A 27953-nucleotide genomic window follows, 5' to 3' on the forward strand; every position below is an offset into this window, starting at 1 on the left:
CCCATTTTCTCTGCCGCTCATCCTCAGGGTATGCTGGAGCCTATCCCAACTTACTTCGGGCGAGAGGTGGGGTACACTCTGGACTGGTCGCCAGCCAATCGCAGGGCAAATTGGGTCACACTCACATTCATACCTATGGACAATTTATAATAGGATCTCACTTTAAAGCATACTGTATTGTTTTGAACGCTACCTTGGAATTACATGCAGAAAAATGGCATTTCAAAGAATAACAATGTCCATGTCTTTACGTCGAAAAACATCCTTTTAATAGGTCCGTGCCACACACTAGTGAAAAATAAAGCTCCTACAAAAGAATGATACTTTTTTCCACAATATCTTAAATAAAGTAACTTCAAGTACTCTTGACTTGGGTACAAAAAAATCTAGCTGCCTCCATCAGGCCACAACACACAGCAAGGTTCAACACAGTGGTTACAAATGGCCTTTAGGTCCTCTGGCAGATGAGGAAATTCATCACGGAAGCATTGGTGAATGCTTGTTCCTTGTTTTCATATCTGTGGTGAGGAATGATGTCTGTGTCATTGTCCAACTTTGGAGGCCTTGTTGGATTGAAATCATATAAAAAAATAATGTCATAAAAACAAAAAATAAAAATAACATCCCCTACATGCCCCTGTTGGAAGGGTAGGCACTACCAAGATTAAGGATACCACAGTGTTTGCAGAGGATATGTATATACTGTACAAACAATATTTATGATAATGTTTTCATCACGTTCACTAAAATAGAATGCTACAATCATTCTAAGGCATAAACAATATCTTAATATTCTTAATCCATTTGTACACATCGTTTCAAACAAGACAAAATATTGACATTAATAAACAGTATATACACATGAATCCCCATTGTCTAACTGTCTCTCTGCTGTTCCTTTGAATGAATGCAGTTTTACAGTTGGAACTAATGAATACAGTCCTCTGATGCCCAAAGCACTCAACAGTGTAAACAGCTTTTTTTTTCTTGGCTTTGTTGGATATTTGGGTGAAAAATTAGAACACAGACACATTCCTTTTTCGATTCTTCCTTTTCATAGAAAATGAAGTGGACCTTGATTCATAAATAATTATTACAAAATTAAATACATTCACTATAATACGATTAAATAACCCAAAAAAAACTATTTACAGGTAGTGGAAAGTATTCTAGCGCATCAGTGAAGATTCATTCAGTGCAGTGTTCTGACACAGGGAGTGGTATTGCACTACAGTACCCCATTTCTCTGCGAGTCTTTGGGGTTTTGGATCCCTGTTGTAATTAATCCAGCGCACTTCACGTAACAACTCTTTATTTCATGGTGGCATCTCTCTTAGCGCATCTCTCTCGATGAAGTAAAACCTGGTGCCCCTATATGAAAGTAGAATGGGTTCATGAGGATGAGAAAAAGAATGTTTGGATATTTTAATTGGTTTGTTTTAGAAGCTCAGTCCAGCGTTTCTCAAAGAACTTCCTCATGTTGTGACCAGCTCGACCAATGTCGGAATTGTCCTCGTTAAACTTTTCACAGTTGTCAAAAACTAAATTGACATCAATGATGAAAGTCTCCAGATTTTGATACCTACAGTGAAACAAAGTATCAGTTAGAATTTCTGCACAGGGTAAAACAGGTAAAATCAGAGATCTTCTAGGAAAGAGATGGGTACTCACTGGCTGCTCACAAGCTTCTCACGTATGGTGGAAAAATCCATCGGTTTCTTGATGACCTTCTTGTAACCGGGGACTGATTTTAGGTTGACGGGTGTGAGGAAAGGCCAGGCATCCTGATGTCGCTCCAACTCAGCAAGGAGAACCCTGATGCAAACAAAAAAGACTATTAGAATACAACATTAGATTTCCCTGCAGATTATGACTTGATTAATTGAAAGGAGGCCTATTGGATACCCTAATTATGGAAATTAATTCCATACAATCATTTAGCAGCAATCAGTTCAAATACCTGCATAAACCCAAGTCTCTGTTGTTGTCTCGAGCAGTCTTGGCCCTTTTAACACACACAGTGCTCTCTGGATTGGACGTTGGCACAACAGGTGAGCATTCCTCTGTTTTTCTCTTGCGGCTGTTGTCTTTTGAACCTTTCTTGGGCGTGCTGCTGGCACTGGCCGAGTCGTCTTCAGACACCTCTCCGTTACCTGCCTGCTTCCCATTCTTTTTTGCATCACCGCCTTTCTTGCCAGCTCCCCCACTGGATGCTACTGGTTTGTTTGGAGGCTTCTTGCTTTTGGGAGTTGGACCACTTGCCTGCAAAAAATACCGTTCTTGAGATCTGGTGCAGTCACAACTGCTACATTGAACAGTAGACACATTATCAACATTGTCTACAACATTTAACCGAGTTATCACACCTTACACAAGCAAACTTAAAAAAAACAACAGAAGTGTTTTTATACGAATAAGGCTACGGTAATCCAAACCCAGTTCCAAACTGGACAGCACTAAGTGAATCCTCTGTATACAAATTTCACCATTAGAGCCCTCTGGACAACACCCCATAGTCACCTGTATATTATATACTATATTATATACTATATAATATATACTATACTGTATTATTACACACTCATTATCTAATTTACAGTCGTAGTATGATCAGAGAAAATAAGCTATTTAAGACATATAAAAGTTGTGCTCTTGTGCGTTTCAATACATGTCTTCCAGACGTGTGGCCAGGAAGTGACTTCTGGGATACAAAACTCAGGTTTTCCCTGCAGTCCATGTTATTATGATGATGATGATAATTATTATTATTGTTCCTGTTAATATAATAAAAAAATAAAAGCTTGTCATTGGCGATCATCAGGTGCGTGTTACCTACCAGCAAAAGAAATGTATTTTAATCTGCCAATGGGATTTCACACTGGACTGTTTTGTGAACATGGGCCAGTAAGACTTTCCGATGTGACTTGGTCGTGTGGACTGAGCAAGCAATAAGTAACAATTTATCAGTGTCTTGTGTTTATAATTGGAGCAAAAGTGCTTGCATACAGAGAGCGGGGTTGCTAATAGCCGTTTCCCACAACAATTAGTGGCCACATTCGGTTACCGATGCTGTAGAAGTGTCTGCTTCCAGTCTCTACTTCCAGATCGGATTCGGGATCCAATCCATATGGCTATATTTTAAAATCTGACATTTTAAAAAGATAAAACTGCTATACCGTAGCTAGCAGCACAAACCGAAACTCCTTTTAAGTACTCACTAGTGTGACCAACCACAGCGTTAACCAACTACAGAGTGGGCGTGCCTGGAGGCGGGTGTGCGAGTGTGAATGGTAGTCTATATCTGCCCAGCATACCCGCGACCCTAGTGAAATACTAGTGAGGGTAAGCGACATGGAAAAGGGATGGAGCGACGTTTGAACAACAATGTAGTGAGGGACTACCGTAATACTGTATTGTGGTTATGTTTTGTCTATTAGCAGGATTATGCAAAAACAAATCTATTTCTTTAATGAGGGGTGGCTAATTTTGTTTAAAAAAAAAATCTTTTAAAAAGTGGTTCTTGTACAAGTGATGCAATACAGAGGTGGATGATACCTTGGATATGCAGGCTGGGCAGTACCAGTCTCCCTCTGGGATGCTGGTGATTTTGGGTTTGTGACAGTAAGTGTGGCAGCCTTTGTCACAGCCATCGCATAACAGCAGGAGGTCCTCGTTGTCCCCTTTCCTGCAAATCTGACAGTACTGAACACAAAGTGGGTGAGTTAATAACAAGGATGACTTAATAACAAAATGCAAACTACAAAAGGGCATAGCTTGTTTTTGTCATTGAAGTGTGTTGTGCTTGAAAATTTTAATTTAACCACTTTCCACTCACCACTTTCATGATGGAGCGCTCCCAAGCGATGGATTTTTGTAGCTGCTGGATACACATAGCAAGCTGGGCGGCACTGCGTACTTCACTTAGGGCCTTCCTCCACACCTTCATACCATGGGCAACCTCCTCTTCACCACTGGGATAAGATATGAAATTGTGGCAATAAGAAAAAAGATCACATATACAAATTGTATATAGTATAATATTAATCAGTAACATGAGGCACCAACAAGACAGTAGAGATCCAGCTGAGCAGTCACAGGCATTAGCATTTTGGGGGGTGTGGGTAGAGAGATTGATATTGATTTTATCACGTTAAGGGGTATTCATGCAGAAAGAGTGAATGGGTAAAACCTGCCCAAGTGAATGCTGGAAGAGTGGTAGACCATAGCCAATGTTATTGATGCACACCATGCAGATGACTGTAGAACATACACAATGCCTTCACAGAAAACAACAGTGCAGTGGAGACCCCCCACTCTCCCTCAAAAACACTGCACAAAATCAACAAAAACAAAAAAGAAAACAAGCCACCACAAAAAGTCCGCTGTGAAAGCAGCCAAGACCCTCACTTTTGACTCATATGGAAAAGCACACACAGACAGACGAGAGGGTCTTAGTGGGAGAGTGGGGGAGCTTCGGTTGGAGAGATGACCTACCCTTCCCTGTCAGCACTAGTGGATGGTGCGGGGGCAGGGACAGTGACCGTACCCACATTATCCAGCCTGATCTGAATGGTGGTACCTAAGGGGCTCCTCAGGTACCTTCTCTCGATGTTGCGTTCCAGATTAGCCAGACGTGTCACTGCTATGTCCAATGGGTTGTCCGGGTGACGCATCACCCCGCCCTTCTCCCCCCGCTCCTCTGGGTGATCCTTGCAGTCCCTGTCTCCCACATGAGCGGATGCAGGTCCTGATTTGGTGGGGGGCTTGTGCTCGTAATACACCAGGTCTTCCCTCTCAGACTGAGGATCAGGATGGGTCCAGCCCTGACGGACAAAATCAAGACAGAGTTAAAAGACACCCGAACACAACATGCAGAACTATGTTAACAAAATGTTCACATTAAATACCTTAACTTGTAAGCTGGCAGCAGTCACCTTCCTCTCTAGTTCCTCAACCTGCTGCAAAATAGCGATGTCCATCTCCATGGCCTGCTCCTCCACACACCAGCCACGCACAGACTCCACACTGACCTGGCTCTCCTCCAGCTCTCTCAGCTCAATCATGGCCACTAGATAGACAATATCACACATAGACATGGGTAAATAAATATGGAACGCCATATACCCTCAAGACATACGCCCGTTTGCATTTAGTTACATTCATGCTTTAATCACTCACCATCTTTGTGTTTAGTGCAGACCTGGGGGATGATCTCTATGTATTTCTGCATCTGCCTCTGGAGGACTTTCTCCCTGATGCCTCGACTGTGGAGCGCACCAACCAAGGCCCTCAGCTCTTCGATGTCAGACACACGCCACCAACCTGTCAGCATGTCTGAGGAAATGAACACAAACAGACATTAGGTCAGGATACATTGACCGTGAAACACTTGCATCACATGATTCAGATTCCTTAAACCAGTTTCATTGGTTTGTTGGTATGCAAACATATGTTTTTTCCATTCATAAACATGTTTCTATTATTTCATGACATATAGCTATTAATCACAAGATTTTCTATTAGAATAAAAAGCAATTACACATCGTTTTTTCCTAAATGTATCAAATCTAATTCATGTTCAGACTTCTTGCCAGGACTCATATGGACATTTGTTGAGCTTTTGTAGGATCATACATGTTGTCCACCTCCATCATGTTACCATAGTAACATGCAATCTTGGCTATTCAATCATGGCTGCATAGATTCTTACCCTCTGGGATGGGGCGAGGCATCGGGTGGTCCAGAGATTTTGGAATCTCCATGGCAGGAGATGGCATGGATGAACTTTTCTCAATGCGAGGTAGAGGCGAGTCACTCTTACTGGACACACTTGCTGCAGTATTGCCCTCCAAAGACTGACATGGCATGGGACTGGGGCTGCTGCACAGAGGCAGGCTGGGACTTATCATACCACTGGGCCAGCTGCCCAAAGACACTCCTAGCAATGAGCCACCTGACTTCACCTGTTAAGAAAACAAAAGGGTGAAGTGGGTCAAGGTGGATTACTATGATACATGGCGATACATTTCAGGTAATTCTCTACACAATCACGTTTCCAAGCGGTCTCACCTGCAGGGCTGAGAGTGGGTAAGTGAGGATGCCAGCTGGGTGGTGTGGGCTGGCAGAGGCTGACGCTGCAGAAGGGGTGAGAGGAAGGGCAGGTGATGGAGGGGGGGATTTGGGTTTGTTTGGTGTGGAGGACGCCTGGGGAGTGGCATGCAGTGCTCCAGGGGGGTTTGTAGTGAGGGAAGAGAGATCACAGGGGGCACGAGGGAGCAGACTGAACCAGTGTCCGCTCCTCTCTGTCAGGACTCGAAGCAGCTGGTCGTTGGCCTGGAGGGTGAGCTGTGGGGATGGAGCGGGGGATGAGGCAGGAGGAGTGTTCCCTGGGCTTTCATGCAGGGCTGGCAGGCACCGGACAGATAAAGATGTTGAAGTTGGACCGGGGATATTAGAAGTGTCATTACTGATAATCACAGCAGTTTTTGCTACTGCTGGCTCAGAGGTATTGTGAGAGGGGGAGGATGACATTACGATGCTTGTGGCAATAGGAGTACCCATGAGGTTGCAATTTTGTCCAGCATGAGGACTGCCCTGGTCCTCGGCCTTCACAGTTTCTCTGAGAGTATCTGAACAAAGGTTAGAAACATAGCCTTGTTGTTGGTAGAAGTGAGTTGGAGAGTCCTTCTTGTCATCCTTCTGTTGCACCAAGCCTTGTGAGCAGCCGGTGAGTAACGTGGATTTCTCTTTCTGGACGTCAAACTCCAGAGGTTCCTCTTTGACCTTGACTTCTGCTGCTGCTCTCCTCCTCCTCTGTCGCTCCTCCTCCAGTTCCTCTGGAGCTGCGCACACATAAAATATAACCAACCCGTGCATTATTGTTGAATTCATGTTTTGTTGTATGAACTAAACTGTTCAAGAAATACCAACAGACAAAAATCTAACTACCTTCTCCGCTCTCCATGGCTTCAATGAAGACTCCTCCACAGTGGGGAAGTACCCAGTATCTACGTCGATAACGATCTTGGCCGTACATCATGGAGCGCAAGGAGTGGGATATTTCAAACAGCTTTCTTCTAATCTGGTGATGTTGCTGCAACAGTACAGATCAGTTATTTTTTATTTCACAGAATAAAACATCTCTTTTGCACATCCAGAGAATAACAACCCAGCTGCCAAATGTTGGTCAATATATACTACAAACAAGGAAATTCATTCAACCAAAATAATGCCTTAATTAGCAACAAGACATATGTTTGAATACACACACAAATAATGCACATTGCACTTGATGCCGTAAGTAATACTTGACCTAGTTGCATGTTGCTCCATATTCTTAGCAAAACATATTTACTATTAGCACTTATGGGAGAGAACACCACAATAATGTACCATTTTGCTTCAAAAACCTTATGTGTTTAAGCAGTTTACTGTGTTGCATTTTTGAACACACCTTAGCCATCTTCTCTATCTGCTTTTCCAGCTCCTCCACACTGGTCGCATGGTCAACTTCATCCTAGCACAAAAGAACAATAAATGAGTCCACTGCCGGCCAAGGCCAAAGTTATGAATACCTCTACAGACTAAGCCATCGTTTTGTACCTCATCGTATGTCTCCACTTTTTTAACCTTCTTAATGTCTTCCTCATCATCGTCATCGTCATCATCAGCTGGATCGTCACTGTCCTCGTCGTCGTCATCGTCATCATCGCTGTCGCCACCGAGTTTCCTCTTGCGTTTGGCAGCAGATGATGGAGTACCGATTGACTGGTTCTCTTCTACACCCACACTGGCCTCCCTCTTTCCAGTGCGTTTGGCATAAATGGTCCTCAACCTGAAAAGACAAATACAATGAGGACTGCGTATACAGGTGCAAAACAGTCCGAATTCCTTTAAATCATAAAATGGATAACTTACTTCTTAAGTTTACCCTCCATAATAATCTTATCTTTTCTCATGTTTGCCATCTGATCCAGGTTCTTATCAATTTCACTGCAAGAACAGCATCAAGGGTCAGATACATTTCTTAGGTACGTATGTGACTTTGAATATTATTGTCAAAATAAAGTGTATCCCAGAGAGGAACTGGATTAGATGGCCGTCCTACCTGATAACGGCTTTGCTGCAAGCCAGCTCGTTAGCTAGGAATCCCAGGATGGAGGCCTTCTGGGCCGGAGTGTGTGCCTGGAAGGCCTTGGTCTTCAGACTGAGGGCCAGAGGGGCCAGATCAGTATTGGCACAATGGGCCCCCATATACATCTGTAGCACCTCAGACACATTATCCCTGTTGATGCCAACGTTGGTCAGGTGGTCCCCCAGCATGGTCTTTGTCTAGCAGAAAAAATTATTAACTTAACGTAACGCATTATTTTTCAGTAAAGTTACATCTGTGCATATCGTCTTGCATTGTTCCATCTTATGCAAAGTGCAAAGTCACTCAATTCCAGTTACTACACAAGCTACACAATCCTCCGCACAAGTTTGACTTATTAACGTACCTTCTGTCCAGGGGGCAAACCGGGGTCACAGACTGCCAGACAAAGTAGTTTGACAAGAAGATCTTGGACCTGGCCCATGCTGTCGCCCACATTGAGCAAGCCTTCCTGTAGCATACCCAGTGTTGGGACATCCATATTCAAGTCCAGCCCCAAAACCTTCCCAAAGCCTCGCAGGAACTGCATAAGCATCAAGCAGTCAGACACTGCGCGTCCAGGAAGAATGAGCCCAGGAATTCGGGAGAACTCAGGGAGAGCCTAACGGAGATAATGTGTATACATTTATAATGTGATGATGATAATGAATGATAATGTGAATACACTGTGGTATAGCATGTTGTACAATGTAGTACTCCCATTAGCCACTTGATGGCACACACCTCTACAAAATAAAAACAATAACTACAGAGTCTTTTTTAAATGACCACCATGAAAATGTTTCCTGTTTATTGTTTGTGGCATGCATATTTAACAACCATTAAATGATTAAGTCCACACTTAAGCAAACCAAAATAACAAATCTAGTCCTCGACACAGAATGTGTAAACAAGGGTCCTAAATACCTTATGATCAGACAGACACATGTCTTCATTTGGCTTCTTTAGCTCCCTTGCTATCTCCAACTCCAGCCTCCGTTGCTCCAGTTTACGCTCTTTGTTCAGCCGTTTCTCATCCCTTTTTTCCTGCCGCAAGCGCTCACGCTCCTGGAGAGTCCAGAATTTGCAAAAGCGTTAGGAGGAAATGTAACAAACGTACATTAGAGTATGTTTGTGCAAGGAAAACAGACAACTTGACTTTGGTGACAAAGTGTTAAAGGGTGCAGTCTAACGTTTGCCAGCATTCAAAGGAAAACTGCTCCAGGGCCAGAATTGTTTACTTGAGGTGGAGGGAATTAAATATCGGAGGAAAATAGTGAACAAAAATGGGTATGGGAGTATAGTGATGCGACGAGGCAACTACTTGCTGTTTTCATGGGGTGGCGTGTGTTTCTTTTTATTAGCATATCTATGGACTACCTCTGCTTTTTTGCGAGCTTCAACAGCCTTCATCAGCATTACATGCTGCCTCCTCCTCTCTCTCTCCTACAGTGGCAGAAAACAAAGGCACATTACAGTAACAAGGACATATTGCACAGGTACTAATCAAGGCCATACTAATTTTAGTATGTTTTAAGAAAATTGTGATGCTCTAAATATATTAGAGGCACCATACTTGGAACAAACACAAAACAATGCTTCACATGTATACACTTTCACATGTATGGTGGAAGCATACGTGAAGAGTACAGTAGTACAATGACAACCAAAAAGCAACACATAGATGCGATACATAGTAGATGTGATGGCAGGCTCAAAAAAGAAGCAGCTGGAATCAGTGATGGCGCCTCTATAAACTAAAGCTGACAGAACAGAAGCAATAAAATATTGGCATCCAAAAGTCCTCTGACATGCCACATTGAAAGTAGGATCAAAATCTATTAGCTATTGTGGATGTTTATTTGATGCTTTACTAATATTATTTGGTGCTGAGGGGACGACAAAGAGGAATAGGCGGTAAAGAGGAGCTACAAACAGAGCAGTTCCACTTCAGTGGATTTGGCTGCTTTAGTATTAGCACAGTATGAGACTGCTGAGGATGAGACATCTATTTTGTTCTTTGGTGCATGATACACAGTCTGCTGCAAAAGGGCACACGAATCACCGGTGACTGACTATCATTTTATTTGATCTCTTCAGGTTTTTCCCCTCGACGATATGAGACTGTCATTCCCACTGTGATCCACCAAAAAGACACAATTACCTCCATTTCAGTTTGCCAAGAACATTCCAAGCACAGCGACTAAAATGCTTGTGAGGATCATTTTTGATGCACAAAAATAAGCTGAAAGCCTGGCATACTAGACATGGTGGTTTGATTGTAATCATATGAAAATTTCTATTTTTCTGTGACTATATCTTATTAATCGAGTACAATAAATTAATTTAAATGATCCAATATAGTTTATCTCCTTGATAGTACACTGCATGAGTTTGATACAAGAGCTTCAAAAGCGCATGTGGTATGGACAAACTAAAATGCTATAAGATTCGTCCCTCAGTGGGGAAATTTGCAAATACAGATATATACGTATCACGTGTTTCTATGATAGAACTGATGATGCTGATGATCTCTACATGCTACTTCAACGAACGGCTGGTGATCTCTCTGAAGACTCTCCAGCATAGCGGCAAAGTGATTCTCAGTCATGTCTTTCAGTCGTTGTGCGGTTACAGCGAATGATAGAGTGTCTGGGGTAGCGCAGGTTAAAGTCCAGCACTCTTGTGAGTGGACGGCAGAACATATGCACGGACGAACAAGACACAAGCTCAACATCTGGGCCAAATTGTGAAGCACTCATGGGTAACACAAGCTACTCCAATACAACAATCAGGACGATGTATGTGATGGATGGAAACTCCTCGAGTGCACTTTTGAGACAGTGAGTGTGGTTTGGCTAGCAGTCTTTGCAATGCATTCTGAGTAGAAGAGGGGGTGAGGGAATGTGGGGGGGGGGGGGGGTAGAAGCTGCCTGGCCAATGTGACAGGGTCAGTTGTCCCTCAGGACGAGCAGATGGAGGCAGCATACTGACTCTTATTTCTCTTTTGTTTGTTTTGCTGGAAAGCCATGCAGAAGAATGTAGTATGACAGCAGCCAGTGCTACACTTAATGCATTGCTATGACAACCATAACACAACCAGTTACACGATGCAGGTGTTAGATGTACAAAAATAAACATACCCATACCATATCTAGTCTATGTCTCTCCAACTCCTGGCAGAGAGAGTTGGCAAAATATTATGAAACAGAATACCAAGAAGCGTTTCATATTAAGAATTATAAATAATAGTTGACTTTTGCTAATTCGCCACATTTTTTCCCACACATGCCTGCATTTAAATGCAAATCAACATTCACACACTTACTTTAAAACACACTCACACAGCTGCACATTCTTATTCAACAGAAGTTACAGGCAAATGATTCTTTATTCAGCAGTCAGTGGTTAAGATTGTATTTGCAGTGCACCTACCTGGTGCTTCAAGATCTCCGCTTGCTGTCTCCTCAACTCTTTCTCCTTGAATGCAAAAAGAAAGAAGGGGGTGGGGGGGGGGGGGGGCGATCAATAAGCTGTGATAGCGCTAATCGAGATGTTTTTGGAAGTGAAGCAGGGGCATAAGCAAGGTGAAAGTGGAAAAACGCTTAACAAGTTAGTATCCTGCACAGGATTTGAACTCAGCACCCAGTCAGTATATATACACATAGTATAAAAAATACATATTTTTTTTGACCAAACATCCATTAATTTTTTTCATGCTTTACTGATTAGATTTTGCACTTTGTTTGGCGACCCTTGGACCATAAGTTATGTGTTTTGTGTTGTGCAAGGCGAGGTGCTGCCTAGTGAAGACGGAGTCAAGCTCTACTTGTCTGTTGGGTTGGATTATGGAGGTTTTAGACCACATCAGAGGTGAAGATCCTGCATTTTGACCACCTAATTAGCAAACGTTTAAATACCAAATAAATGCATGACGCAAGAATACTTAGTCTTTCACTTAAATAAGCCATCATGTTAACACGGAATTCCTCTACATATTATGAAGTCGCTCATGGTCGCTACAGTATGCCATTTTGGACACCCCCTCCAGGCAGCCCAGGTGATGCCCTGGAGGTCAGGAGAACAGGTACAAGTGAAGGGCGGAGGGGGGCCACCTCCTGTAGTCGGACACCTGCCCCGAGCAGACCCGGGGTTGCCCTTATTAATGTTGATGGCGATTAATGGTAACAAGGATTTAGGGTGCAGACAAGGCCAAATATGGTGTTTTCTATGACAAATCTGAAGTAACTTTGCTCAAATTTATACTACAGCTTCTGCTTGAAAAGAATCTTGATATAAGCTGGCGGTTGATGAAAAACAACATTACGCAGTTATCAACTTAACTTTGCTGGCCATGCTAATGTGTCAGTTGAAATGCTAAGTCTATTGCTGATAACTCATTACAGGTTTAACTTTGGCAAAATACTTTTTGACCCCCATAGGGAACTAATAACTGTACACTGCAAACATGTACCAATGATTTGGGTCATAAAGCTACCTCTTGAACTTCATTAAACATGCACATACAATAATAAGCAAGTCTCAGCAGATTAAACAGAGTGTCTGCTTCAAGATTAGAAGATTAGATGAGAAAATAATACATTTTATAGGAATTATTACTAACAGCAGTATTTTATTCCAAGTAAACGTTGAAATCTTGAATTAGTAAAATCACGTAAAATGCACAAGATAATCATACACTAATAGCTCTTATCGGGGCTTTCTTAAATCATACCTTTATCCGCTTTTCAGCCTCCAATATTTTGGCATTGGCTGCTTCTTCCTTCTTTTTCCGCTTTGCCTGTGAATGAAGAGTCAAGTTGAAACTAGACACATATCAATCAGTCTTGGATGAGAGCTCTGCAGCACTTAAGCTGAATGTTTGCAGTTTCCTGGTTTCAGCAAAGATTTCATGGCCCCGAATGCCAGTCAAAATTTGTAAAACACTGCCAATGAATTATGTATCTCTTTAACATGTAATTGTGAAAATGTTGAGGCCTCCCGTTAAGAGTGTCTTGTCAACCGTGTCGACTCAAAATTGATTTAGTCCTCCTAAAACACTTTGAAGCGCAGGCATTATAATTGCGCACGCTTGGCAATGTGTGTGTATGTGTATTTGTGTACATCACTGTGCGTTTGTGTGTGGCACCTTTTTTTTTTTCCAGTCGACCCACTTACGCTCAACTGTTACTGTTGTCTGATGAAAAAAAAAAAGACTTTTCTGTCCAATTTAAATAAGGTCTGAAGAGACACGAACCGCCATTTTAATATTCAACAGCCGTCAACCAAGACCAATTTAGCATTAGTTCCATATGGAATTATGCCTAAGAAGACGCAACTCCTCCAAAGCATGCTGCTATTCAGTAATGAGCTTTAGGAAGATTAAAAACACTATAGACTGAGGGGTTGCAGCTATCAAGGAATGTTCTGCTTAATCAGGTGCTGTTGGATCAGATTCTGTACCTCCAAAATTTGCTGTGCCCTGAGTTCTTTCTCCATTCGAATCTGCTGAATACGCTTGATTTTTTCCTGTCAGATAAAAAAAAAAAGTTAATATTTTCAGACCATCGGACGACCTACTCTGATCAAATGACGGTCAGAGAGTTTGGACAACAAGAACAGTATGTTCAGTGTTGCCAGCAGTATGGGAAACTAAAACCCATCAGTAACAAAATAGGGCTGCTCAGTATTTCCTGTATACGTAAGGAATGTATTTGGAGAAAGAAAGCGATTTGTCAACACACATGCAGAGTCAACCTACCTGCTGCTTGAGAATCTTGATCTGCTCTTTTTGCTTTCTTCTCTCTTCTGCTGCCATGATAGCTGCAAGAGTCAAGATGGTTCATAAAATGAATGCAATTGACCTACACAGCTGGACTCCCAGATGTATTCATGTCACAGATTCAGTGACACATAATTGCTACTGATTGGCTTGGCCACCAACAGTTTTAGACTTGAGCATGTGAATGCAAAGTAGGAAGTGGAAATTTAAGAAATAATAAAACTGAACTGATCCACGATAACCCTGTTCACATTCAAATACATGCAAAAGCACTCAAGCCTACTGTTGACTTCAACATATACAAAAATAGCCAAGCCACATTCTGTCCTGTATTGCTATGTTCAGCCTGGGGAACCTCACTCCATTTCTTTTCCCCTTAATGTGTGTACTTCGCACGCTTTCTGTTTATTTACATTTTTTTAATTTATATTATTAGGCCCTTAAGGCAGCAAACTAGGCAAGTCTGAATTAATTCTGCTGCTTGTAGTGCAGCCTATTATACTGTACCTCTGTTGTTTCAAGACAGATAATGATAGACCGATAACAGTCTACAGAATTTTCACTGTGAATATATATGGTTAAAGTGCTCATGACATCAAAACACATTATTTCCCCTTTGAAAAATAACATTGAAAGGCATATTTCCTAGTTACAAGCCAATTAACATTTTTTAAACCAGATCTCGCAATAATACTATCACAATAATTCTATGGGTTTTCATTGTAGTGCTGACTGGCCTTTCATTGTCCCTTTGTGTCACTGACTGACACTGTGGCAGTGTGTGTGTTATATCGTAGTTATCACAACACATTAGCAGTGAATTTTGTTATTGGCAAAAGCACAAAATAAACTCCCCTCAAAAAAACTGATATCTAATATTCACTCCTTTTAGAAGCCCCGTCATAATTTTTTTGAAAATAAGGACCAAAAAGGGCAATCCGGTGGATCGGCTTTATTCCAGTCATGTTGGGGGAATGTAACACTGACCAGGCTAAGAGCCAACCACTACCTGTCTTGACAGTCTAACACACTTGTTAAAGAGGACTTTATACCTTGCTGTTTCCGAGCTTCTTTGGCAGCACGCGCCAATGCCTGCTTTTCCAGTTTTCTCATGAGTTTCATCTGGGCTGCCTGTCGGGCTATTTCTGCACACAGAAAAAAAAGGCATTGTCACTGGTTTATCAATTTATTTTCCTGACCTTGCATTTTAAATGGGAGATGAAAAGGGTCATGCTTAGATATGTACAAGCAGACACAGGGAAGTAGAATACAGTAGTGGGGAAAAGTCTTTGCCCCGTCCTGATTTAGTTTTTTTTTTTGGTTTCGGATCATTCAACAATCTGTGGTTTATCACACATTACATTAGTTCAATTTCTCTAAACTAATGTTTCGCACCCAGGCCTGATTAAGGCCCCACATGTTCTCATTTAGTAATCACCTGCCTGAAAAAGTGAAAAAAAAGACAAAGGCGAAATTCAGGAAAAAATGAGAGAAAGTAAATGAGACTTTTTCACACCACCGTATTTCCAATTATTCTTCAGTATATTGAATAGTAAAGGTAATTCTCGTATTGGGTTTTGTTGCTAAAATATACTTAGTTTGAAATCAGGCTCTCAAACGATAGTGTGGGGTCATATCCTCTACTGACCTTGAGCCTCTAGTTTCCGCAGGAGTTTGACCTCACTGGGACTGGGACCTTCCGGCACCAATGGCAATGGATCGCCGACATTAGGGGGTCGTCCTTTCCTCCGTCGGTTAGCTTTGGCACCTTCACCCACTAACTGACGCTCAGAGTTGGGGGGGCGACCTCTTCGACCTTCCATTGCCAAAATACGTGGAATGACTTCCTCTTCATTCAACAGGCTCCACTGTAAACCCTGAAGAAGGAGAAAAGAGACACAGAGTTCGGGAGGGAGGGCAGGGGTGTCAGTGAAGAACTAGTTACCATTCGACGCATGATGCAGAATTGCAAGAATGCAAAATTTTCATGATGAGTCAAATGTATTAAAAATGCATTCTGCAATGCTTCACTGAAGGTGGTTGAATAATCAATCTTTATTAGGGTCAGTATTATTTTTTTAATGATCAATATTAGGTTTTGAAGAGGTTCAATTACAACTACTTTCTGGCCCCGCAGCAATGTAGTTTTTAAACTCTACTGTGGAGCCAGTACAAAAACAATCCATTTTCCAGTTTGATATTTCTTGAAATGAAAACAAATGAAGTAATACCTGTGGGAGTAATGTCATCTGATTATTACATTTCTCATACACAATGAGATATCTATGATCTAAGTCTACTAGAGTTCTGCATGATTGCTGTCCCTGCCCTGACAGTGACTGCGGCATACAGCTCAGCCTGAACAGGGATCAAGGTGGGGAAGGGGGGGTGAGAAAGAGATGAAAGGCATTCACCTGGGGTCCTTCTCTGGCTTCATAGAAGTCACCAACCCTGATCTTTGCACTGAAGCTAAAATTATCACGTGTGATGCCACTTATTCCATATCTGGATAGATACTACAGAAGAGAAAATAATAATGGCGTTGGTTTAGGCAGAAAAAAAGCGAAATTAGCGACATTGAAAAGCAGCTGGGAGGCACTAGACTGGAGGGAGTCTACCATTACAGTGCATCTGTGCAGTCCTTACTAATCACGATAAAAGCCGAGGGACAAAAAAAAAAAGCAAAAGCTCTTAAGAAAAACAGTTCTGACCTTGGAGTGCACAATTGAGGCGCTTTCTTACTTAACTGTGGTCAGGCATTTTACTGCCTGCTGACTGATGAGCAGTGAGTGGATGCTACGGAGCAGCCATTTTTCTATTTGCACCACTGCACTCAAAGTCAGTTTGACAATCACTGTTGAACCAAATAAAGATTATCGGCACACACACTGTACAAATGAGGCCAAAGCTGTGCATCCCAACACTAACCATCAATCACTGCTTTGTGGAGGGAGAGGTGAAGAAAGTGGCACAAGAGGACAATATAAGAATAATATATCTCACTATTTGGGCCACAGGAAGCAGAATGGGGGTATTCTTAAATAATAAATATGTAAATTATATTAAACTACGACCAATAGACATTCATTTGTTTCAGCAATGTAGATGAGTAGTGCTGGATTTGCAGAATAACTCAAAATGCATGCTAGTCCAACTTGCTCATCTAGTTTGCTTCACAACATCTGCATCGGTCAAGCTGATAAGACAGGATAGCTCCAATAGATACCTTCATCACATCTGGGTACTGTCTCAGTTTCTTGCCACAAGGGGCGTAGTAGGCCACCTCTCCTTGAGGTCGCCCTGCCACGTTTTTGATTCTAGTCTCTCTCCGCCACCTAGGTGTTGAACAATGAAAACAAGTCAAAACATTAGTCAAAATAGAGAAACACAATAAAACATTTTGTAAGACTCGTCAACTGACAGGCAAATCAATACAGATTGAAGTGATGCACTTGATTCCAAGAGTGCAGCTTCTCATACGTACCCCAACTCCATAGGTGTCATCAAATCCTTCTCATCCATCACCCGCTTCCTCTTTCCTAAACCTGTGGAGAAACGTAGTTCATTAACGAATTTGACAGCTGAAACTAGACTATGGACTGTCACAGGTATCCATGCATTCGCTGGCCTCATCATGTTCTATGTGGTGGATTTGTATTATTCAAATTCTTCATAAACAACATTAGGGCAGCCATTGAACGCCTTACCAGACAAGGCTCTGAACACAAACACTATTTATAAACGGAACCAAACAAGCATTACCAGGGGACTATTATGCTTTTCCCACTTTTCTGACCTATAAATGGAGTTAGAATGTTGTTTTATCGTGTTAAAAATGTCAAAGTTACAGACAATGAGGTTTGCGCATTTGGACAAGAGCTCTTAAAGAAGTCTGAAACTTGTTTTCAGAGGGTTTTTTTTTCCTAACACCAGCTCACAGTGAGCCTTCTGAGGAGTCACCGGCCCCATACAGCGTGTGACGTCCTTATATGGGCATGCCCGAGTACAAGCTGTTACCTGTACAACCTGAGTGCAAACAATCACAGCGGAGTGGGCGTGCCCGGAGGCGGGCCATGCGAATAAATTAAAACAAACCGCTTTGGAAATCCAAGAAATACATCTGGAATAGATTATTTTCTATGCGGGTTATTGTATTATTATCTGCTCTTTAAGAGTCCACAACTCAATACAGAGGTCCGAAAATGAGCATAATAGGTCCCCTTTAACATTAACATATTGAAAAACTGAAGTGAAAGCAGATGCACTGACACACAGCACTGGCTGCTTGGAAAATTCCTACAAGCTAAACATGTCATTTTTTCTTGATCTGAGTCATTTCCATGCACTGATAGGGCTGTGCCAAAAGCGGAGTCTGGGCTCTCAGGCATGCCACTACAGGACCCTGGCTCTCTGGTTTCCCCATAACAACTAACTGCCACCTTTCTGCTTTTCCTAAAGGTAGTGATTCCTCTTCAAACATATTGTGTTATACAAAAGCACAGGCCATGCTTGAGTCACATGCTGCAGCTTTGTGGTATTGTATATGGTTTTAATGATCTAAGTGAACATCTGCTGCTTCCAACAAGTCAGCAGGAGGTACAAGAAAAAAAAGCAAGCTGTTTTCTTATATGGAGGCTGACTGAAACTAATCTTCATCCTTTTTAAAGGGTTTGCATCGGATATTTCACACATTACCTAAGGGAGAGGCTAGGGTGTATGAGGAGGAGCCGGGAGAGCTGTGATAGGCCAAGGCACTGGAGCTGGTGACAATAGTGGGTGTCTTGATGACCTGAAGATTGAGAGGGGAGCAGCTGGTGGCTGTGTGATCGGTTGAGGTGTTCAGTAGTTCTGGGCTTTTGGTTAGCCTACGGGGAGTCATCTCCTTTTTTGATGACCCAGATGACAGCTGCTTAGACTCTTTCACTTTCTTTCCGGAGATGTCACTGTCTGAGTTGCTGTCTGATTCTGAAATATAAAAACAGTAGGCAATGTCACAGTGGTTTTACAGGGAGGTTTGTGTCAAGTTCATCAATGTAAAGGTGCAGACATGCCAGTTTGGTAACATGCGCCATGCAAAAGCTGTAATGTTTTTAGAGCTTGTGCAGATCTCATTGCAACAGTTGGCCATATTATCATGTCGCAGGGCCACTGGCTACAAGATCTCCTATCTTTGGACTCCCAAATTGCCTTCTGTCACCTGTGTCTTATCTGTAGCTTATACTAGCCCATACCATAACCGGGTCACTTGCATTTGGTACTCTTCTCACAACATCAGCAAATTGCTTGCCTTTCGTTGTCGGCCACATGCCCGTTGCAGTGTGAACCCAAATTTTAGTTTCTGGAAAAAACTACTACTAAAATGTACTACTCAAGCCTGTTACAGCTATTAAGGGCTCTAAATGCAATATACTAAGTTCTATGTGAAGTATTTCCATAATGCCTCATATTAACTCTCTAACAAGATCTCAGTGTATAGACTGGTCATATATCTGATCTTGTTTCATATTATCTACATACTGTATTGTATATAACTCTGGGATAAAACTGTTTATTTTGCTAATACTTGGGTTGTTTATATTGTTTATTTTTCTATATTGTGTATTTTGTACTGCTTAAATGATTCTGTACTCTTGCTGCTGTGCAATACCAATTTCCCCACTGAGGGACGAATAAAGGCATATCTTATTGTTTCAGTCTTCTCATCTGCTGAGCCCAATTTTCATGAGTATGTTTCTTATGATTTGAGCATACACCCTGCATCCATTAACAGTTTCATCAAATGTCAGGTGGCAGTGTCAATGGGACATGGAATTGCGAGTGGATGAATTATTTTAGCCAAAGGTCAAGTGCTCATGTACGTATATACATATGCGCAAATTAATATTACAGAAACAGAAAACTATATTTATGTTCACTTTTACGAAATGTACCCACCTGACAAACTATCATCGGAGTCCTCCTCATCCTCATCCTCCTCTTCAAGGTCATCCTCATCATCATCATCATCATCATCTCCCGAGTCATCAGATTCCTTGTTAGCAGGGAGACCAGCCGTGGGGTTACAAGTCCCAGGTATTCCGACTCCAGGAATCCCGACACCGGGGATGCCAACTCCCGGGATGCCGATCCCAGACTCTCCTCCACGAAACAAATCCACTAAAGACTGTACCAGATGGTTTTGGGAGAAGCCTTTCCAGCTTGCTAAATGCCCTGTTTGCCCCTGTCCTTGTGCCAGTCCTGGAGTCTGTGCCTTACACTTTGGGGTCTTGCTCTTTCTAGATCCATAACTGGCGGCATGGGGTGAGGTAGTAGGTGGCTGTGACGGAAGCCCAGCCTGGGCGCTTGTTTGGGTCCTACTTGCCCCTGTGCTAAGATTGACAGGCATTGATCCACCATCAGAGTTGCACTGAGGGGATTTGCCTTGAGAGGCAAAGTCTTTGCGAGGTTTGGTGATGAGGGCCAAAGGTGCGTCCTGAGTGGTGCTTTGGATGACTCCATTGGGGTGATTAGGTTCAGGAAGACCCAGCAGGGCACTCGAGAGGAAGAGGTTGGAGTGATTGTTCTGGGGTGGAGGAGGCGGAGCGGGTGGCAATGGTGAAGAAGACAGAGACTTCCCTTTGGGAGACTTGTTTGGCCCCTGCTTCCTCAGCTCAGATGGGAACGTCTGCCCTTGGGACATGAGAGTCTGAGAGCAGAGGAGAAGAGAGGGAGAACAAGAGGAGGTAGGGAGTTGAGGGAGGGAGGGAGTAGGAAAGGCAAATTGAGAGGCACAATGAAAGGTCAGGAAAAAAATGGAACAAAGTGCAGTTGCTCTAGCTGTCAGTTTACATCACTGTTGATTGTTTGAGCAGGTGACTAACTACAATGCAGAACACTGGTACAGTTAACTGTGTCTAGGCTCCCTTTGAGAAAGAAAACACAAATACAATAACCGCGCACTCAACACAGTTCACAAAAGAGATACTACCTATCTAAAAGTATAATGATTTGTCATTACAATTGATAAGCTCTCATTTTCATCATTGCCTTCCTGCTGTGATGATGCCACGCCTGCATGAGTAAGTCTTTCAGGAAAAGGTTACATTTTAGAATCGCACTTTCAACTAAATATGATATGAAGTGAAACAAATCAATTTCATAGGCCGTGAAATACAGTAAAAGTGCTGAAACCACAGAGGGAATCTAGGCCATAGTAAGTCTCCATATTTGCAATACTAAAAAAAGGGGGATTTTCGCAAAGTAGGATGATTTCAGGATATTGATTACTATGCTGTCATTCATACGTAAACTGAGTGATTTTGAAGTATTGTCTATAAAAGAACTCTAGCCTTATGTCATTCTTTGTCATACTTCAAACGCCGCAGAGCAATGGGGATTGTTGTAATGGTTTCATTTTGTTGTAACTGTAAAGCTTCACCAGCAGTAAATTAACACCTGACTAAAAAAGAAACTCAGTATGTGTGTTTGAGACATTGGTGTGTCATTTAAGTAGATGAGCAAAAACTAGAACTTTCAAGGACCGCCTTATACTCAGATGCGGATTTACAAAAAAAAAATGCTAGTAAAGCCTAAAATACGACATACTGTACATGTACGATGTCACAATGTGACGTCAGCGCGAGAAGGTGCCGTAACGGAAACACTAGCTTCTACGGTCAACTTTCTTTCCATCCACAAATTACTATATAATTCAAACTGTTACCGGAATTATAACATGCACGCAGTGTGGATTATGTAGACACGGCACATAGAAACATGGTCTAGCCGAGACAACCTAGCAGCCTGCAGAACAGTGAAGCCACAACCGTTCGGGTCAAGACTCAGCCGTCTATCTGCACCTCACTGACAAACAGCCTTCTTTTGAGGCAATGTTAATTTTAACAGCAATTCTTAGAATTAGTTTAGGTCACAGATTTGCACACTGCTCTCGCATTCTCAGCACACAAATCCATGCGGTGCACAAAATACATTCCAACCTGAACTGTCCAGCCTATGATAAGAACACTCATTAACAACAAGTCACATAGTAATACGGAGCTAGCAGAGTGTGTACTGAGTGTGTTGCCAAGCTGTGCATGTCTTATTTTTATTTTTATGTCCAGACATACCAGTTACAAACACGTAAAAATACAAGATTATTGTGCAAATTGTCACTTCTCTTTACTTCACTTGTCAGAGTGACTTGCCTGCAGATGCCGCTTCAAGTTAGTTTTGTTTTTGGTAGTAATGAATGTTCCACATGGTTTACACATGTGGACGTTCCCCATAACGTCAAATGTGTCCATATTTCTACTCTTTCTTGCAGCAGCAGACAAAGTCGTAGCATATAACTGTAGTAATATTGCTGCTTACAATATTGTATATCTCCTTGTCACCATTTTGAAACAACAATTGGATGGACAAAGAACAGGAAAAATCTTAAGGCAGCATTGGAGAAAGCTATATGTACACCCTTTGTTCAGAGCTCATAATCAGGATGCGTTCAAGAGTGTAAAACTAAAAACAAAGTGGGACCCACAATGAAACAAAAAAATTACAATATATACAAGATTTGAGCCTTGTCCTCAATGAAATTACCAGTTTTGAGAACTCAAATGTACATATTTTGGACAGAGAAGAAGTGTTTGAAAGATGAGCGAGGAATGCCATCTATGTCAAGGAAGCTCTTCTCCAAACACAGGGGGAGGATCATAGCTACGTCGTGATTTTGGCTCTGATATTTTTTTAGCTTTACATGCTCATTTAAATTGAGTTAAATGATCTTACCTGTTTCAGCCTGAACTCATTGATCTGCGCAAGCGAGTCTTCCAGCAGTTTCCTCTTATTGGCTTTGGCAGTGCCAGCAGCAGCATACTGAGGTGGCTTCAGTGAGGACTTCTGGGGGCTGGTTACAGATGAGGTCAAAGCGAAATGTTTTGGGGAGGTAGACAGCGGGAATGCAGAGCGTGGGGGGGAGGGCACCGAAACGGGCTTGGGGGAGGAGGAGAGGGAGAGGGGCAGGTGCTGAGGGGAGGAGGAAGGCAACAGCTTGGGAGGTTTGGGAGAGGAAGAGCTGGAGAACGCCTTTGGAGAGGTGGTGAGGGCGATGGGAGAGGAAGACGGTGAAGACTCCCTGTAGGGCTGAGTGAGGAGAGCCAGAGGCTTTGCGTTAGCAGCGAGGCCAGTGGACTGGATCACACTGAAGTGTTGTTGCTGTGGCTGCCCCTCTGGTCTTAACCTGGAGCTGTGTAAAGCCATAGGTGAGGTTGGGGACAGAACAGGGGGAGACGCCGCACGGGCCATGGGAATGAGGGTTGGGGGATTGGAGGGGACTGTCTGTATGTGGTTATTTTTCTTGTCCGGGTGCTCTACTGAGGGGACCCCACAAAGTGGTCTGTCCGTCTCTCCAGTGATTGGTACCAGAAGCTGGGGAGACATTAAAAAAAAAAGTTGGAAAATAGGATTTATGTCACTTTTGGAATGATCCTGAGCAATGCAATTGTCGGTGCTTTACCTTTGATTTCTTTTTTATTTGTTTCTCAGAGTCTGAAAAATCACTCTTTTTGTCTTCTTCCTCGTCCTCATCCTCATCATCCTCTTCATCATCCTCCGCAAGGTCCTCCATATCACTGCTAAGGGAGCCATCGCTTGAGCTGTCCGAAGATGTGCCTGTTTCACTATTACTCACGCCAGAAGCATCTGTTGTCTTCTTGCGTTGTCTCTAAAAGGGAAAAAAGTTTGAGAATATTGCTCATCAATGTATTCTATCTTTTCTCCACAATCTCAAAAACACAAGAACCTCTTACTCACCCTCTCGTTTTTTGGTGTGTTTTTTTCCACAATCTTAGCTGGGCTATTCTGACAGGGACTACTTGAAGGCTCTGCTTTTTTGGTTAGACTTGTTGATGTCTGGGCAGGGGTATTACTTTCCAAAAAGCTCCCCTGCTGTGTTGTGGGAGGACATTTTCCACTGCCATTTACAGCCCCGTTCACTCCTTGAAATAAAAAAAAAGCAAAAAAAGCAATCCGTTTCATCATTGTATCTTTTTCTTTTTCAGAACATGGCTGCATGGTGTAATTAAATATCTGCAACTAAAAGCAGAATTGATTGAGGCAAATAACAATATTGATTTGTACATCTAACTCATCTGATATGCTCCCTGTGAAACATACAAGCCCAACACAAACAAGTGACAAAATAAAACAAAGCAAAAGACACTAAATTAAAACAGATTGTTACAAATGTGTGATGAGAGGAAACAAACAGGGTAGGATGTCTGTTTGGGAGTAGTTATTTTCGATAACTGTCATTTTTTACTTAGTATTAAGTTTGTTACAATATATTTTAGGGGATGAGGAATGACAAATGAAAAATTTCTTATCCCCTGCTAATTAGGTTCATCTCATAACGATATGAACAAACGTTTTAATGGTTTATTGTAGCAGAGAGACACAAAATGTAAAAAAATCAATTTGTATTTGATGGAAGGAAATAAGCATTAGATCCACAAGAAAAACATGACTTAGTACTTGGCGGAGGAAGCCTTGTTGGCAAGCAGCTGTTGGACGTTTCTTGTGGTGGTAACAAGGTTACGCACAGCTCGTGGGATTTTAGTCCACACCTCTTTGCATATTCTCTAAAAATCCTGATTGTTTCGAGGCTGCTGCCTTGCGATTCACTTAAAAGTTTCAGCTCCCTCCACAGATTTTATTGGGATTAAGGTCCGGAGGCTGGCAAAGGCCACTGCAGGATCTTAATGTGCTAATTTTTGAGCCACACATTTGTTGTTGGCAGTATGATTTGGGTCATTGTCATGCTGCAAGACATATGCACAACTGACCTTCAGTGTTGTTAAGATTCTCCAGTACATAGTCCCTTTCATTAGCTCCTCAATGGCTAATAAAGGGGAACTGCACTTTTTTGGAATTTTGTTCATCATTCACAATCCTTATGTGACACATGATCACATATGTATTTCTCTTTTCTGTGCATTGTAGTGCAAGAAAATGAATTAATATGAGCAGGCCAACAATGGACGTTCCTATACCTATTTGGATGCTTGTGGACGCCCTCACAAAAAAAAAATACGCCAACAGTGTTCCATTTACATAGCTTACTTGTACATTAACTATTAACAAAGATAAGTGTGTCTTGTGAACTGGTGACATACCTTTAGGCGATCCTTGGCTATTCTTGCCAGGCATTCTTATCTGAACAGGACTAGCGCTATGGTTTGGTTGAATGTGCGGGGTGAAAAACGGCGGGAAACCTATAAAGGAAGGAAGAAAGGCTGCAGCTCCTCGTCCATGAGCTTCAGCAGCTCGCCACCACTCTGTTGGCGAAGCAAAAGACACCATATGATAGAAAGCAAAGCAAAACACCATGGAGAAGATGTTCCAATGTTGATGCCACCCATTTTTTTTTTTTACCAGAGAGGGCTCCTAGCTGGGGATGGGCAGCCAAAGCAGCTGACATGCCAAGGGAGCCAAGGCCGCCAAACTCTGGCCTGCCCACTCCAGCAGTGTAGAGGGCTCCAAAGGCTGGGTGGTTCACCAGAGGAAAGGCACTTGACAATGTGGAGCCAATAAAGGGCTGCTCTCCTGCTGCTCCAAACAGACGGCCTGAAACGGATCCAAACCAAAGTGGAAGCTTTCAAATGTGGCCGTAGTTAAGTATAACATCCTGGCAAAGGCAGCAAGTGCAAAAAAGCAACAAAAAAATAACAGTTAACAGGCTTATAACACAATGACACATCATTTGAAAGCCATAATTACAATTGTTGTGTATTTCCCTAATGCAATAACCTTTAGATTGAAATCTGATGCTGGCCAAACATGTCTTTTTTTTTTAAAATATAAACTCCATACAGGAGGGGAATATTATAACTACCGTAATTTCTATACTATAGAGCGCGCCTGATTATAAGCCTCACCCACTACATTTTTAGAGGAAAATCGATTTTGTACATACACAAGCCGCACCTGTATATAAGCCGTATGTGCCCACATTAAAACATGTAACATGTAAAACATATTTACAAAGACAGTGCACCGAGAGAGTTTTCAAAGTTTTAATAAAATAACTTAACAATAATAATAATATAAATTTCTTCACAAACGGTAGCGTCTCACCATCGATTCGTTTATGCCAAGTATACGTGCAGCAGCTCTGTTTCCTTCTTTATCGGACAGCTCGATTGCTTTTAGCTTGAAAGCTGCGTCATATGCCTTTCTTTTTGCATTTTCCATGATGAGGGTATGTTCACGCTAATTTAATTTATGCACAAGACAAGAAGTTGCAGTCTTCCTCGACGCATATATTCCACCGGTCTTAATCTTACTTTTTCTACTCGAGAGCCCCTGGCGGTCGTTAGAAAAATTACATAAATTGGCCGCATCACTGAATAAGCCGCAGGGTTGAAAGTTTGGGTAAAAAGTAGCGGCTTATAGTCCAGAATTTACGGTACTATTATAACCTGTGAGAGGAGGTACATGCTTTGAGCTGTGCGGTATGCGATTGTTTGTGTAGAGACAATTGTTCAAATATGACATCACTGAGCACACATAAACAGGACTAACAGGGTCTAAAAATGTACATGTATATGTATAGCATGGACACGCTTGACCTCCCACCTGACACAGACTAAAGATCTACTTGTCTAAAAGGAAGCTGTCAGTCATTCCAATGGCCAACTCTGACACATCTTCATCATCCATTTTCAACACTGGGCTATTTATGTACTGATATTTTGTCAGCTCTACATTCCTGAATATGTGAATACGACCAGATATTCTGTGTCAGGGTTTAAAAAAAAAAAAGAAAAAAAAGAAAAAAAAAAGAGCGTGTATAACCCTTTTCTATCCTTTTGGTATTCAATTTCACCGCAGAAGAATACTTCATCAGCATCATCGTCGCCTAGCGTTTTTCCTGAGCACAATCATTTCTGGCAGGGGCGGCTGCCACGTATTACCTCCTCCTGGAGTCTGATGCAATTTGGTGTGAGCATATTTCATGCAAATTCAATTTCTATTCTAGACCATGCCTGCGTGATGCCTCTGCATAAGCCAGGTAATACACATGCGGGAAAGTGATGACTGAAGAAAAGGAAAGTGTTGTGCAAGGTGCAGATGAATATGTCAAAAATGCGACACACATACACACACCTAAGAAATGTAAAACTCACTTGAGAGCAGTATTTTTTGAAGTCGTGCATTACAGGACCTCATTTTTATTTCAAAAGAGTAATATAGAGGGGATGGAATCAAACGCGACTGTGGAAGCATTTTAAGAGATTAATTTTAAGCAACAATTCAGCTGCATGGGGTTGTTTGGCAAGAAAGGGCCTTACTAACATGGCAGGGTGCATGACGTACGAGTATATCGGCCTTTGTGTTGGCTGCACGGCTCCTCTCTCGCTCAAGACAGCAAAAAACCTGCCTTTTGAATGTCATTAGAATATGCTGAATATGTAGAGCGAGTCTTGCCAACCTCGGCTTGCGTGTATAAAGATAAACGACTGCAATGCGACCCCCCCTGAAAAGGCCAACACACAGCATTCGCTTATGCCTGCGGTGCCCAGCTCTCCCCAACACCCACCACAGCCCTTCCCCTTTCCAGGCAACGCAAAGTGACATCTGCAAATGCCTATTCAATATTAATACATGCTTCCGGAAGGCGAATAATTAAATCTAAAAATTTGAAACGAGAAAGAGGCAGAGGAAAGACATACCTCAGATTTACCTACTCTCTCTCGCTCACTCTCACTCTCTCACCCTCATTCTGTTTCAATCCTCGCTCCACTCCTGACAAACTGCACCGCCTGCTTTTTTCATGTTTGGATGCTGCCGAAGGGGGATTAATTTGTTGTTTGTCGCAGTCAATCAAATTTCCACAGACAGATTTAAGTTAATTGCATCCGTGAGTTGATCCCAGAAGGAGAGTGCTACGAGCGCAGATCAGCTTTTATTCTCCAAGTGATATCCTCATCAATGACACGCGCCTCGGAGCACGCGCAAGAGCATGCATGCACACATGCACGAGCCGATGCTTGTTTTAGTCAT

General features: G+C 42.3%; 1 protein-coding gene across 14 annotated transcripts in view; it reads right to left on the reverse strand.

Moving 5' to 3' along the window:
* Positions 1–246: 246 nt before the first annotated feature.
* The window catches only part of baz2ba (bromodomain adjacent to zinc finger domain, 2Ba), a 65308-nt gene continuing 37601 nt past the window's right edge, over positions 247–27953 (reverse strand). For 2 of the 14 annotated variants that reach the window (XM_058088875.2, XM_058088876.2), the window contains 35 exons: positions 25323–25514; positions 25064–25225; positions 23703–23887; positions 23407–23613; positions 22680–23318; positions 19848–20598; positions 18609–18878; positions 17398–17458; positions 17140–17248; positions 16328–16429; positions 15562–15790; positions 14966–15058; positions 13893–13954; positions 13595–13660; positions 12867–12932; positions 11567–11611; positions 11275–11307; positions 9512–9577; positions 9059–9199; positions 8499–8753; positions 8108–8331; positions 7918–7992; positions 7603–7834; positions 7454–7516; positions 6949–7093; positions 6070–6842; positions 5711–5963; positions 5179–5334; positions 4908–5068; positions 4495–4823; positions 3836–3971; positions 3556–3702; positions 1961–2262; positions 1672–1815; positions 247–1582 (listed from right to left, as the gene is read on the reverse strand). In XM_058088875.2, the coding sequence (XP_057944858.2) occupies positions 1426–1582; positions 1672–1815; positions 1961–2262; positions 3556–3702; positions 3836–3971; positions 4495–4823; positions 4908–5068; positions 5179–5334; positions 5711–5963; positions 6070–6842; positions 6949–7093; positions 7454–7516; positions 7603–7834; positions 7918–7992; positions 8108–8331; positions 8499–8753; positions 9059–9199; positions 9512–9577; positions 11275–11307; positions 11567–11611; positions 12867–12932; positions 13595–13660; positions 13893–13954; positions 14966–15058; positions 15562–15790; positions 16328–16429; positions 17140–17248; positions 17398–17458; positions 18609–18878; positions 19848–20598; positions 22680–23318; positions 23407–23613; positions 23703–23887; positions 25064–25225; positions 25323–25514 (7031 nt within the window). In that variant the 3' untranslated portion in view covers positions 247–1425. The remainder of the gene's footprint in view (positions 1583–1671; positions 1816–1960; positions 2263–3555; positions 3703–3835; positions 3972–4494; positions 4824–4907; positions 5069–5178; positions 5335–5710; positions 5964–6069; positions 6843–6948; positions 7094–7453; positions 7517–7602; positions 7835–7917; positions 7993–8107; positions 8332–8498; positions 8754–9058; positions 9200–9511; positions 9578–11274; positions 11308–11566; positions 11612–12866; positions 12933–13594; positions 13661–13892; positions 13955–14965; positions 15059–15561; positions 15791–16327; positions 16430–17139; positions 17249–17397; positions 17459–18608; positions 18879–19847; positions 20599–22679; positions 23319–23406; positions 23614–23702; positions 23888–25063; positions 25226–25322; positions 25515–27953) is intronic. The other 12 variants (XM_058088888.2, XM_058088882.2, XM_058088877.2 and 9 more) reach the window with 12 other exon arrangements.

Source organism: Doryrhamphus excisus, linkage group LG13, assembly GCF_037039965.1.
Source record: "Doryrhamphus excisus strain RoL-2023G ecotype Guam linkage group LG13, RoL_Dexc_Guam_v1.1, whole genome shotgun sequence".
Taxonomy (NCBI): domain Eukaryota; kingdom Metazoa; phylum Chordata; class Actinopteri; order Syngnathiformes; family Syngnathidae; genus Doryrhamphus; species Doryrhamphus excisus.